Raw genomic sequence first — 14,355 nt, 5'->3', positions numbered from 1 at the left:
CACATCTTTCTCTACCTCAGAATAATCACAGGTACCGCTGAGAAAAGAGCTTTTTTTTAATAATGAATCCCGTGTGTTATCTCTTGAAAACAGCTCACATCCTCTGAGTTTGGGGTGGTTCACTTTTCTTCCAGCTCCCAGTGCCTATGGCCTCCGCATCAAAATAAAGCTCATGTCCTATCTCATAAGAGCTGAAGAGGTGAATCAGACGCTTAGCCCGAGTTTTTATGAATTCGCACAATGTCTGCATAGTTACTGTAATGCTGCTCTCTCTCAAGTGGTAAGTGTGCATTCAGATGCTCAGTGTATAATGAGTTTGGACGGGACAACTGTACCCTTTGTTTCAGTTTGCCTCTTGACGGTCTCCGGCTTCCCCTCTGCTGTTTTTCTTTTTGCCAATGCGACATTTTGGACAGTGCTTAGTTTGGCAACATTGCACGCCCGCTGAGCGAGCGCTTCGGTTAAGAGCTGTGTATTACCCCCGAGATCTCAGACAATCGCGCTCAAAAACTCACTTCATGATTAGAAATGAGCCCACAGGCTATGATTTCATTAAACTAATGTTATCTACATTGTTCACATAGTGGTTTACAGACCTGAAAAATCTGATGAATTCCTAAGCATGGAGAAATATTTTCCAGCCTGCCTCTCATAAATAACACAAGGGTCTCACGACTGCTGTTTGTAAAGAAGGAGGCAGAAACTCATTGAAGTTGTACAGAGGCATTGTGGGATGACTTTAATTCTTGTTTCGGAATCGGTGTGCGTTTCATCTCCATGTGAAATGCAAACATACGCGCTTATAGGCATGCACTAATGCTACTCCTCCAACTCTAAACTTTAAACAACGTGAAAGTACCCTTTAACAGGTTTGATATCCAATCCATTATTTGACACCGTAATTACTGAGTTATTATGATTGATACATAATGCAGAAAAAAGTACAATACATTTTACTGATCAAGATGTTTTCTATCTATCTGGTGAAAAGATGAAAACCAACATGAAGCAAGTGTATTACCACTGTTCTCTCTGTCTGAAAGCCGCGCCTGTCATCTGAGAGTAAACTCTTTGTGTCTGTTGTCTTTTAATAAGTGTATATATAAACAGTGTAACATCCATACAATCTCTGTTGTTTCTCCGTTGTGTTCAGGTGGCGGGGTGGAGAAAAAGGCACAGCCCAGTGCTGGATCCCAGGGGGACTGTCAGTGTGGTAAGGACACTTGAGACGAAGGAGGGTGCATGGAGGGTTCAAGGCCCGTAAAGCCGGGGTCGTCCGCCTGCTGCTGGTTGGGGCTGGTCTCTGTTGCTGTTGCCTTCCTTTGTACAGAGGCCCGGACCACTCCGAGCCCTTTGCTAACCCCCAGCAATGCCACTTGCGCGGGAAACTCCAAATGTCATGAGGGGATCATCCTGCCCATCTGGTATCCTGAGGATCCCTCCATGGGTGACAAGATCGCGCGGGTCATTGTGTATTTTGTGGCCATGATCTACATGTTTCTCGGAGTTTCCATCATCGCCGACCGCTTCATGGCAGCCATTGAGGTCATCACCTCCCAAGAGAGGGAACTTGTCATCAAAAGGCCCAATGGGGAAACAATCACCACCACGATCCGGGTGTGGAACGAAACGGTCTCGAACCTCACCCTCATGGCCTTGGGCTCATCCGCCCCCGAGATTCTGCTCTCTTTAATCGAGGTCTGTGGACATGGATTCCAATCTGGCGAGCTCGGGCCCGCCACCATCGTAGGCAGCGCAGCCTTCAATATGTTTGTCATCATTGGCCTCTGCGTGTCTGTCATCCCCCAAGGAGAAGTACGCAAGATCAAACACCTCCGAGTGTTCTTTGTCACCGCGGGCTGGAGCGTCTTTGCTTACATCTGGCTCTACATGATTCTGGCTGTGTTTTCTCCCAACGTAGTCCAGGTCTGGGAGGGTCTACTCACACTGGCCTTCTTCCCCATATGCGTGCTTCTGGCGTGGGTGGCGGACAGACGGCTGCTCTTCTACAAGTTCATGCACAGGAAGTATCGCACCGACAAACACAGAGGCGTCATCATCGAGACGGAGGCCGACCGCTCTAAGGGGATTGAGATGGACGGTAAGATGGTCAACTCCCACTTCATGGACGGAGGACCGACGAGCAATCTCATTAGTCTGATGGAGAGCAAAGAGGTGGACGAGTCCCGGCGCGACATGATCCGCATCTTGAAAGACCTGAAGCAGAAGCACCCCGAGAAAGAAATGGATCAGCTGGTCGAGATGGCCAACTACTACGCTCTCTCGCACCAGCAAAAGAGCCGCGCCTTCTACCGCATCCAAGCTACGCGCATGATGACCGGCGCCGGAAACATCCTGAAGAAACACGTCGCAGAGCAGGCCAAGAAGAGCGTCAGCGTGCAGGAGGTGCGCGTGGAGGAGCCCGACGAGTACGTGTCTCGAATTGCGTTCGAGCCCGCCGTCTACCAGTGCCTCGAGAACTGTGGCGCCGCCATCCTGAGCGTCACCAGAAAGGGTGGCGACATCAACAAGACGATTTACGTGGATTATAAAACGGAGGACGGCTCGGCCAACGCCGGGGCAGACTACGAGTTCTCAGAGGGTACGGTGGTGTTCAAACCGGGGGAGATGATCCGGGAGATAAACATTGGCATCATAGACGACGACATCTTTGAAGAGGACGAGCACTTTTTTGTGCGTCTCAGTAATCTGCGCGTCCTGGAGACGGAGGACGAGGTGCTGTCCCCGAACAGTCTCCCTTACCCAAAAGCCATGCTGGGCTTCCCCGCCGTGGCCACCGTGACCATTCTGGACGACGATCATTCGGGCATCTTCACCTTCGAGAGCAACTCGGTGCACGTCAGTGAGAGCATGGGCATTATGGAAGTGAAGGTGCTGAGGACTTCTGGAGCAAGGGGGACGGTCATTGTGCCTTATCGCAGCATGGAAGGACTCGCCAAAGGAGGAGGGGAGGACTTTGAAGACACCTACGGAGAGCTTGAGTTCAAAAACGACGAGACCTGGTAAGACAGCTCCCCCCTTTTTTCTCTCATTTCTCTCACGGTTATGTGGCGTGTCGCAGATTTTTAATCAACCGAGGATATTGCATAAGCAATAAGTGCAAGTGATACGTTATTTTCTTCGCATGCTTGTTTTTCCATCCCATTGATTTGATTGTGTTTTTATTTTTCTAGTCGCGCTTTGATGGTGATAAACGCGTCAACAAACGATAGCGACAGTGTATAAGATACGAACGCCAGCTTCAAAGATATTTAGCAATCTGCCAGACTCGCGTCTCATTCAGGCTTTTTGCTTTTGATAGAAAGACGTCGTCGTCTCTGCCTCTTGACATCATTTAATTTAGAACATACTTTGGTAACCTATTCATGTGCTTGCTTGCACTCATCGCTGTGAATTTTAAACGCTTCTTTTCTTCACACGGTTAGACAGCGTACCCTCTCATCTGAGCGTGCACTCCACATCCCCTTGTTTTTTCTGTCAAGAGATTTTGCTCTCGTCAGAGCGCTTTGGTAGCAAATCTGTGTGCGCCACATGCGATGGGGATAGAACTTTGGGATTCGTCACACAACTGTGGAAACAGGAAGTCCTTAAGTAACACCTCTCTAATCCCCACTGCTTTTGTTTTGTGCAACTCGGGATGTTTCGCTCTTTTTATCTGTGTTGTGTCTGCTTCAATTGAAATAAAGCAGCATGGACGAATAGGAAGAGCGTTACAAAGAGAGAGAGAGAGAGAGAGAGAGAGAACATTACAACAACAAAGGTCAAAGGCCAGTCTCAGTCCCATGTATTAATCGGTACATGGCAGTCTTTTAGGTTAGTCAGCAGGCCGCCGTGCTAACAAAGCTTTGGTAGTAAGCATCTATGAGAGTAATAGGGATGTTTTATGTGCATTGCGTTTGTTATGCAGCCGTGTCACACCATCTGTGTACAAAACTGCACTACAACACACAGGCTTACAATGGAGTGGGCCTATTTGGCAGTGTTGCAATAACAGCAACATACTGCACCGTAGCACAAAATAGCATCGGGGCCATGTATTTAATGATACGACAGCTTTTTTTTGTTGTCCCGTGCATGTAAGGCAGTGCTCTGGGATACTGGAATGTGTGCCTGAGAAATATTGATTTGTTTATTGCACAGCTTGCATCCGCTTGCATCGCACACATTGGTCTCCAAGGACTGAATCAAAGTGACATGCCTCTGTGACATCCCCTTTCCCCCACCAATCAGGACCCTCTCAGCCGCGCTGTGGCTCGCTGGCAAGGTCCTGTGCTCCCGGGGTGCGGGTTCCTGAGGGCCGAGGCGGCCCAGGAGACCGGCGGCGGGGGGGGGGGGGGGATGAGTGTCGGTGTGAGCTCAGCGTGCTCCTGGGGCCCGCTGAGCTCTCAGGGTTTTGCTTGATTTATGTGAGAGACGCTTTATGGGCCAGGCCCGAACGCTGCCAGGGGAGTAGAGGGGGAGAGATGTGGAGAAAGACTATTATTATGAGACTGCGGCGATGTTGTTGGCATTGTGAGGGTATGCTGCTCTATCGATCTGCTCATTGTGTTGCGCATCGTGCTGCGAGTCCGATGTTCTTGCAGTGCGGCTCTGCTCACACTGTGCGTGCTGATACACGCTCGTGGTGATCTGGGAGAAGAAGTTTGACTTCGTGGTCGAATAATTATCGCAATAAAACCGGAAGAACTACTGTTAAAACGATCACTCTATGTGGCAGTTGATAATTGAATTGCCTCTGAATATTTAATAATAAGTGCTTTAAAAGGAAAGCTACCACTGTCATCAGTGGTATTAATCTTCACATCAAACTCTCAGCGAGAAAACAAAGATGTATATTTCCAAAAATCGAACTATTCCTTTAATCCAACTCAAACCAGCAGCAGTACGGGGTAGACGTATAGGCTGAGCATCATCTGTATCCTTCTCTATAAACAAACATTCATGACGGAGGTTAAAAGACGATCCAAAGGTCACGCCATGGCATCTTTGATCCTTTTTTTATTTATTTATCAAGAACTGAAATCATATTGTGGGTTTTTAAATCGGTTGTAAATGTAACCGCTGACATTTCCTGTGACATTGCAAAGAACAAATATAATGATCACTGAATAATAAGTGTCAGAATCGCCGTCTGTAGAATAAATGTCAAGGAAACGGTCTTGTTGACGTACGGTTTGTGCACGCGGACTCGCAGGATGTGGCTTTAACTGCAGAGGGACACACAAGACATATTGTGGACATTAAGCTAAACTCACACAGTCAGCTCTGATGAATGTACTAACTACCTATTAATGATAGATATCTCTAAACATACAGGGCGTTATTCAGCAGTAAGCAGTTAAAACAATGAAAATGGTTCATATGCATGAACACGCTCGGGTATTAATATGAAAATCTTTCCATCCCCCCCTTCAGAGGCTTCTGGATCTTTTGTAGAAATGGCCGACCGCTGTTAGAGAACTCCCAAACAAATCTCCAGAAATTTCCATAATTACCCTCTGATAGTGATGAATTTGATTCTGCGTGCATACATAAAGAAGACAAAGAGGAGCAGTGGAAGTGACAGCTTCATCCAGAAAGCATACTAGAAGATTCATGAGAACATTTACATACACAAAACCAAAGGGGATGAATGTGTAGAATATTCCGCTTTAAAAAGGCATAATTACAATGATGTTTCTTCCGCTGCCTCGAAAGCTCTCCTCGGGGGTCGTTTTCATGCTCGCGACATGAAGAACTACAGAATGTATTCGCCTCCATTGTTTTCACATACGTATTCCAAGTGAAATTGACAACGGGAAATGTTTTTTTTGCATAAATGTTGAACTAACAGAAGGATTCCCTGCTTGGCGGCGCGGTGGTGGAGCGGTTCTGCTTCATTCAGGGACGACCGTCTAAAGGCCGAGGGTTCTTACTCTGATGTCCTTGAGGACGATTACACCACGTCATGCTTCAGCCCTTCATGAGCTTCCTTTTCTCTCTCGCCCTGTTTTTTTTTACGAGGCGTTGACTCTCAATCTCCTTTGACACCCTTTGGGCCCATTGTTATCAACCAGAGTGGAAATGTATTACAGTCCTAATCTGGAGCTCTGGAATACATCGCTCTAAGCCAGACAATAATTCTCAGCATGAGGCATGCAAGTTTAATAGTTTCCTGGTGGCAGCTAACGGATATGAACTCTCATCAAGCTTCTTAAATCAAATCTACAGTCCACGCTGGTCAAAATGACCTTTCCTAAACTTTACTAAAAATGACTATTACACAGTTGGAAATATAAAGATCCCAAATGTGTCCAAGTTTATTTCCTGTTTCAGTGTCAGCTGACAGGAAGTTATCTTGGACCCAAGCTGCCTAGTCGCAGATATTTATTGAATTGCTATTGTCAACTGGTGACCCATCACCACCGGTTATGCTGCAGCCTCATAGCCTAGGTGGTAACAGAGCTGCAGCTAACAATTATTTGATTTTAACATTAAAATGTCGGAAAACAAGGAGAAATGCTGTCAGCGCAACATGCTGATTGATTTCAAAAGGTGTGAAGATGTGAAAATATCCAGGAAACTGAGTCTACAATTATGACTTGGTCAATCTATTAGTTGATCAACAGTTATTGTGACAACTATTCTGACAAGGGATTCATTGTTTTGAGGGGAAAATAAATAAATAAAGAAGGCAACATTATCTGGTTCCAGCTTGCTAGTTTCCTTGGTTCACTGGTTGTACACTGAATGTCTGGGTTGCTGTTGTTTGGACAAATTGAGACGTGTGAAGTCGTCATATTGGTCTATGATGGACATCTGTCCACTATTTTCTTACATTTGACAAAAAATGGATATATAGACCCTTTCAGGGGTCCCGACCCCCACGTTGGTTACCACAGGTATAGAGCTCCTGAGGATATGAAATGGCTCGAGGTTGCCGGCTGCTGTTTCCTTTGACCCGGAGAAGATAACACAGCTGCGAGGTTGGAGATGCTCCATCCCTGGAGACGCCAGTGCTTAACTAGGCGCTGATGGATTCATAAACAAATGAGTGGTGTGCAGCGGACAGACCGGAATCTGCTAAACTAATTGCCACTGTGGTCACGCCTGTATGAGCATGACTCTCCTGCGCTCGTAAACCTGCCTTGTGTTTTTATAAATAGCATGGCGCGTTATGCTTATGAAACGATGCACGGATGCACCCTTTTCCTCTGCTACCTCGACCACTCTCCTCCAGCTCACGCAGCCCTCATCACTCCTCCTCCAGCTCACGCAGCCCTCATCCCAACCGTATGCCTTCATATCTCTTGAATGAATAGCTGTCACCCCTCTGGACATCATGATTGACACATGTCCAGGCTGGTCCTCGTCCCGCTTAGCCCCCCCCCCCCCCCCCCCCCTCTCAACCCCCCCCCCCCCGTCAGCGCTTGTCCAGACCCTGCCATGGTTTCCCTGCATTCAGCTCAAGCTCAGCTAATCTTGTTCACTGCTGCACTCCTCTTCTTTTATTCATGCCAGCCTCTCATACTTTCTGTTCTCTCAATAATTGGAATGTGTCTTTCTAATTTTTTTATTTTTTTTTTACTGTGCCTCAGGGTGCTTTGTTTTTTGTGTGTTTGTTTTCTAGTACTTTTGTATTTGCTTAATTACAGTTTCCGTCAAGTGAAAAGTAAACCAGGGCTTGTCAAACTGACTCACATTTTTTACCGTCTTGGTTATATGATGTGATCCGGTCTGAGAGGGAATGATTCTAGTTGATGCAACAGGATTTGGTGACTTGCGGACGTCAAAACACGTGTCGACGTCTTCGTTAAAACGAGGAAAATAACACTTTGTCGACATCTCTCGGTTACATATTTACCATAGACACACAGGCACAGAGGTGCATTGAGCTAAATGCTAACATCTGCATGTTAACACGCTCACAATGACAACGCTAACGTGTTGACGTTTAGCCGGGAGCGATATTTAATGTTCACCACCTCATTTGGCTAATCAGCAAAATGTACAGCGAAGCATATTCATGACAACAAAGTCAGAATCTTTAGCAATTAGACTCCGTAGTGACGTAGTCATATTTCGGGGGGGAGGAGGGGGCTTTGGTTACCATGGTTACTACAGGAATCCCCTTCCCGATGGAGAGGACACTGGCGATGAGGAGGTGAAGAGAGTTGGCTGAACATCTGGATGATGCGATGGGGAGCGCGACGCTCAGCTGAGTGGAAGGACCAGTTTTTATTTTAAGTTTGACGTCCACGATGCGATTGGCCGAGAGAGATTGTGGCCAAATGCGATTGGTAGGAATTACTGGCTATTACTGGCTTGTGTACCACGAACATCTTTTCCTTGTGCTATGATATGAGATCAGTCTGTCGTCACACATACAACCACAGGTCCTCACACATCCACAGACGTGCAGTACTGGAAGATTCATGAGGACATTTCTAATCTTAGCTTAACTCATTGTGGGCTTTTGCACTTACAAATATGGTCCAGAAACACACAAACATGCACACACACGCACCTAGGTTGAGTGGTAATAAATATGCTGGCCCTGCGTTTGTTCCTCCCAGTTGGGGGAATGCAATTAAGTTAAAGCTTATTTATAACACGATTCAGTGCAGGGCACGTCGCCAGCCCCCCCCCCCCCCCACTGAGTGTTTGTGTGTAAATCTGACTGAGGATCATATATTCACTTCCCAAACTTTAGACCGTGTCTGCAGCCTAATAGAGTTAGGGTGCAGGTATAAGTGCATCAACGTGTTTAGCGACAATGTTTTAACAAATAAACACTTATAATAAAAGATGACATGGAGCCTTATGTGAGTGAAAGAGCAACCTTTAAACCTGTGTATATTGCATATATGCATTTAAAGTATTCTATTTTTTCATTTTTATAATTAAAACATTCATTTATTTATAGGATGTATATTTGCCCTGCTGTTAAATTCTTATCAACTCATTTCGGGGGAATGTAAAGCTGATTTGTATATAGTATTTAATATAGTAAGCTATGATTATATTTTAAGCTACATTACATTGTAAACAATACAACCAAAGAAAGGAAATAAAGATCATATGATAAAAGCCTAAATAAAATAATAAAATCCTAAAAAATGAAGTCAATTGTAGTAAAGTAGAAGTGTTTCATTGGGCATCAATCTTTCATTTACGTTCATATTTTCGGAAAAAAATTGCAAATTGTGTTGGAGCTGAAATCTTATAATATATCCTAACATCTGCTAATTAAATCATATATATATATATATATATATGTCTATGTCTGACTGGATACAGTTAGTGGTATGTGAGAAATCTTTTTTTATTATTATTATTTGACTGCACTGACCCTTTAAACTCTATTCAGCTAAAGAGGATATTTCTGAACATCTTTTAAAGGTTTAAACCCTATTTTCTTAGTTTTGACCTGCTGGTTGTTTATTAAAAGCTCTTCTGCCAAACACAAACATTCTCCCATAAATCCTGTTCACCACTGAACCGCCTGCTTACAGCCTGAAACCTGAGAGCACTGTGGGATTAGATGTGTTTCTTTAATTAGTGCGAGCTGGTTTGTGAGTAGACGGCTCAAGTGCTCTGATGCCGCCTTCAGTCATATCAGATGTTCTGTAAATAGGAACTGCCTGCTGGGAAAAACTTCTCATGTCGTCCTCCCGGAGGTGACAAGTGGGATAATGTGGGAACTTTCTATTGGCTGTGATGGCGACGGCTTGACGTCACGAGTTGTGGAAGTGTGTCAACAAAAAGGAGAAACCAGGGGAAGGAAACCACGGAGCGGAAACCACGGAGAGGAAACCACGGAGAGGAAACCAGGGGAAGGAAACTAGGCAAAGGAAACTAGGCAAAGGAAACCGGGAAAGGAAACCAGGGGAAGGAAACCAGGGGAAGGAAACTAGGGGAAGGAAACCAGGGGAAGGAAACTAGGGGAAGGAAACTAGGCAAAGGAAACCGGGGAAGGAAACCAGGGAAAGGAAACCAGGGGAAGGAAACCAGGGGAAGGAAACCAGGGAAAGGAAACCAGGGAAAGGAAACCAGGGGAAGAAAACCGGGGAAGGAAACCGGGGAAGGAAACCAGGGGAAGGAAACCAGGGGATGGAAACCAGGGAAAGGAAACCAGGGGAAGGAAACCAGGGAAAGGAAACCAGGGGAAGGAAACCAGGGGAAGGAAACCAGGGGAAGGAAACCAGGGATGGAAACCTGGGATGGAAACCTGGGAAGGAAACCAGGGAAAGGAAACCAGGGGAAGGAAACCAGGGTTCTCACATTGTAAACGGAAAGCTTGTATTACATGTAGACGTGTAGCGTTTGAAGGACACAGGGTGCTTATCCGGCAGCAGACGCTTTCGAGTTGCATTGTGGGAAAAGTAGGATCTAGCGTTGTGGCAGCTTTACCCAACACTAGGAACTAACACCGAAGACGCACCGGAGCAGCGACATAGTGCGGCCTGCTGGGAGCCGCCATGCAACGTCTCCGGAGAGCTGCTTGGCCTCCTGTGACATTTTAACTAAGGTTACAAAGAATTTCATCCCGCCTGAAACACACAAACACACAGTAAATGTGTATTATTGTGGCGAGCCCAAGTTGGAATATTCTTACCTCTCAAAACACAACAAACGGCACGTATACTTTTGGAGGAATTGGTTTGCAGCTGAAAGGGAGATGAAGAGTGGTGCGTTCAATAAGAGGTCGCTGCTCTCATTTCATACCCGGGGGGTTGGGGGGGGGTGGGGTGGGGGTGGATGAGCCCTCGCTGCCCCTGCACCTCCATCCAGCATCTGCATACTTTGATAAAGGTCAGTTCCGCTCCACGGCGCCTTCCGCCATGCACAGTGCAGCCGCGTTGAGACTAGAAATCGATGCAGCTCCCGGCAGGAGGAGCTGAGGTTGCACCCAAATGCACAGCGAGCGGGTTTTTAAAGGAGATGAAAGGAGCTGTCGGCTTTTCTTTTCCTTTTTAAACCTGCGCCCGTTGTCTTATTTCTTTTCATGCCTGAAACAGTAATAGAAAAGCATATGAGAGCGTGTTTGCTAATGTTCAAAATGTAAGAATGTGTGAGTTCGGCTAACGGCACTCGATGTCCGACCGATATACAAAATGCTTCGCTGAGCGAACCTGAAGTCAAAAAAGCTGAATGTATGAATTCGAATGAGGATCTTTTTTTTTGTAAATGAAAGTCAGCCCACTTTTCCATAAAATGATAAATCCCCCCCCCCCCCTCTTCACTCCCTGCTGATCGCCTGCCAGTCAAACAGCATGGGTGGCACTGTGTCACCTTCTCAGTAGGATTACTGCTTGTGACACAACTCTCTTTTTCTTTATTGACAGAAAATTAATCCGTGATTGTTAGCGTAGCTCATTTCATCAAGCAACAAGGTCAAATATCGGCTGGTTCCAGCTTCTCAAATGTGACGATTTCCAGCCCTTTTTTTCTTTCTTTTTTTTCACCCAACAATTAAATATATTAACTCAATTCAAAGTCATACGAGACCAAAAGAGAAGGAGCACATTTGAGAAGCCGCAACAATCGACTAATTGAGCTTGTTCGGCTCCTTCCGCTCTGGATTAATCAATAATGAAAATGATTTAGTCGCGTGTGTTACCTTGACAGATGTTTGACTGTTTTCTGAATCTGCATTTCATCGTAGAAACAACGGAGTAACGAAATAATCGTTAGCGTGGGCCTTCATTTCTGATTACCTCATTATACGTATATTCCTTAATAAGACTAACAGGCTAAGAAAAAGAGGGATGGGAGGGATGCTTTTTGGGGTAACTCGCTTCTCCATCTTATTCTCAGGGTGCTTCAGCAGAAAATGCACCAGAATGCATCAGTAGTTCCTCGCTACCCTTCTCTATCCCACCCTTCACCCTTTTCCCATGTGCCCTCCTCCTCCTCCTCCTCTGTTTCTCATCATGTTCCTGTTGGAGCAGCAGCTCTGTGGTGCAAAAAGCAAGTCGTGGATCTTCACATTCATGTATCAGCTGTTTTAAAAAAAAATTGCTTGATTTGTGTTTCAGGGCTAAATTAACGTAGGCAGCGGTTCTTGCTTTGCAAGTACTTTTTACGGAGCCAGCAGGATTTCTGAGATGATCTTACTCGTATTTGCAATCTGTTTTAAAAAAAATATATATTTAGATGGGATGTCTGGTTCCGATGTATATATCCATTTCATGGATCCTTTGTATTTGCTGAGCAACATCTCTCGTCCTGATTAGTGCCGTTCACGACGCCTTTGGTGAGATTGTCTCAGAGAGTCTAGGAGATGAATCTCATTGCAGTAAGACTTGTAATCAGTCGAGGGAAATCTTTATTTTGCGTCCATCGACTTCTTCTTTTTCTCCGTCTGTCTCAACTTTGCTTCCCCCGCGGAAATTTCATTCCCCCAATGCTCGAGCTAGCCAAGCTCTCTCCGACAGGCTGCATGCTCGACACTATTGATGCTTGTGTGTGTGCGAGTGTGTGTGTGTGTGTGTGTGTGTGTGTGTCTGTTCTTTCTCCCCGATGCATCGGTGTGCCGGTGGGAGAAAAGGTTTCACCCAGGAGAGGAAATAGATCTTTTGTGTTCCTCCTAATCCCCCCTGTTGACACTCGAGTGGCAGACTTATTAGGCGACTTAGTGCACGCACTGCAGCGGCGTGAGAGTCCCTCTCGGGGCTTTTCCTCCGCGCTCTCCCGGATGATCATATTTGCATCAGACTGAAAATGCTGGGCGCATGAGGAGGGGTCCTTTTTATGCAGAGCGTGCCACAATCCCTTAAGAGGTTGAAAAAACGGAACGCGGTAATAGCGCAGCAATCCCTCCCCATTTGCACTCACCGCAGGGGGAGATGACATCGAGTCCCGAGGGCTTCGGCAGACGATGTTCGCGGCATCTCGCCGGGGAGGACGTACGTAAGCAGAAGCCACAGCGCGGCGTAAACCAGCGGAGGTTAAAGGTTAGCCGAGAGCTCTGCAGGATAGGAGGAGGAGGCAGGATCCAGGAAACTATTCTTGTCTTCGCCTTAACTTTCATCAATATTTAGTTGGATTTCTATTCTTGTCCTTTGTTGAGTTTTGATGTCTCCTTATTCTCTTGGGAAGAGAGAAGCTTTTTTTTATTTTTATTTTTTTTTTATTCCCTCTGGGTTCCTAGTCTCACCTGTGGAGTTCACCTCTCCTGCTTTATGTGTTTTTAGCCCTCATTCCCAAAATCTCAACTCAGAAGCTTTTGTTCTGCCTCCCCTGCCCTAGGTATAAGACATCTCTGTTTTTATGTGTTTGGGTTTGAAGGATTCTTTTTTTGGTGTTTTTTTTCAATGCAGGGATCAGGTCCACGTTCAACAGCGCTGGATTCTTTAGTGTATATCTCTGGAGATAAAATGTCTCTTTGTTCCCCCGCCTGTTGTGCTTCTCGTTGACTTCTTATGGGTTTGCCATTTTGTTTTCCACCTCATCCTTAAGTCTATTTCCTTTTTTTATTTTATTTTTTTTCCTTTGGTTTATTTTATCACAGTGTTTCTGTCCGTCTTAGGATCCTTATTTTCTTTTTTTTTAAAACAGAGCTGAAAGAGAAAATTGACTCATGACACATGGGGTCCATTTTCTCTTTCTTTCATAATCATAAGCACAGCATCACATGTATGATTATGTTGCTCTGTAACTGCTGGATTTTACAAGTTGATAATAGGTCAAAGTTGTGTTTACAACTTGTTTGTATGCATCCAAATGCCCAAAACAATCATATAGTGCAACTAAGGACTCAAGAAGTTGTTAGTGCTTGAATGTGTTGGTAGGTTTGTCCTTGTTTGGGACTGAAGCTGTTAATATGAAATGAAATCAATTGTCAATGCGGTGGTTTTGATCTGGACTCATGCTAGCTGTTGGCTAACCTTGGGCCCACATGGATGTAGGAAGGCCAGATATGCCCGCGGCCTGGTGATGGAGGTGGAGGGTGGAGGGTGGGTGGGTTGGGGGGTGCATGTAGGGTCAGTTTGGCAAAGAAATGTGCCCATGCTGCCCCTCTGGGGTCCTAGAGATGGGTAGAGCTGTCATGTTGAGGGAGCTGGCGAAAGATGAAGAGGTTACGCTGCTTGGATCACAGCTCTGCCAAGGCCTCCGGGACCTCTTTCTCTTTACAACACTCAACCTAATCTCCTCCACTATCGGCCCTTTCATTTCCCTCTCCTTTTCTTCTTTTCATGTTCTTCTGCCTCTTATCGTGTCGGGGGGCCCTTGTTCCTGGCTCGCTTTCGCTCTTTCCCCCCTCTCGCACTTTTTTACTTCCCTCTTGGTTTTATCTCTCCCAGCCTATGTTCAAGCAACCTTTTCTTGGATTTCTACCATTCTTTCTCC

General features: G+C 45.8%; 1 protein-coding gene across 10 annotated transcripts in view; it reads left to right on the top strand.

Moving 5' to 3' along the window:
• The first annotated feature begins 1,170 nt into the window (after positions 1–1,170).
• slc8a3 (solute carrier family 8 member 3) overlaps positions 1,171–14,355 on the top strand; it is an 85,350-nt gene continuing 72,165 nt past the window's right edge. For 5 of the 10 annotated variants that reach the window (XM_034525356.1, XM_034525353.1, XM_034525355.1 and 2 more), the window contains exon 1: positions 1,429–3,023. In XM_034525356.1, coding sequence (XP_034381247.1) covers positions 1,444–3,023 — 1,580 coding nt within the window. In that variant the 5' untranslated portion in view covers positions 1,429–1,443. Of the gene's footprint in view, positions 3,024–14,355 lie in introns of all 10 variants that reach the window. The other 5 variants (XM_034525350.1, XM_034525349.1, XM_034525352.1 and 2 more) reach the window with 2 other exon arrangements.

The sequence above is a fragment of the Cyclopterus lumpus genome, chromosome 22 (genome assembly GCF_009769545.1).
Source record: "Cyclopterus lumpus isolate fCycLum1 chromosome 22, fCycLum1.pri, whole genome shotgun sequence".
Taxonomy (NCBI): domain Eukaryota; kingdom Metazoa; phylum Chordata; class Actinopteri; order Perciformes; family Cyclopteridae; genus Cyclopterus; species Cyclopterus lumpus.
This window is presented reverse-complemented; position numbering and strand designations above follow the sequence as displayed.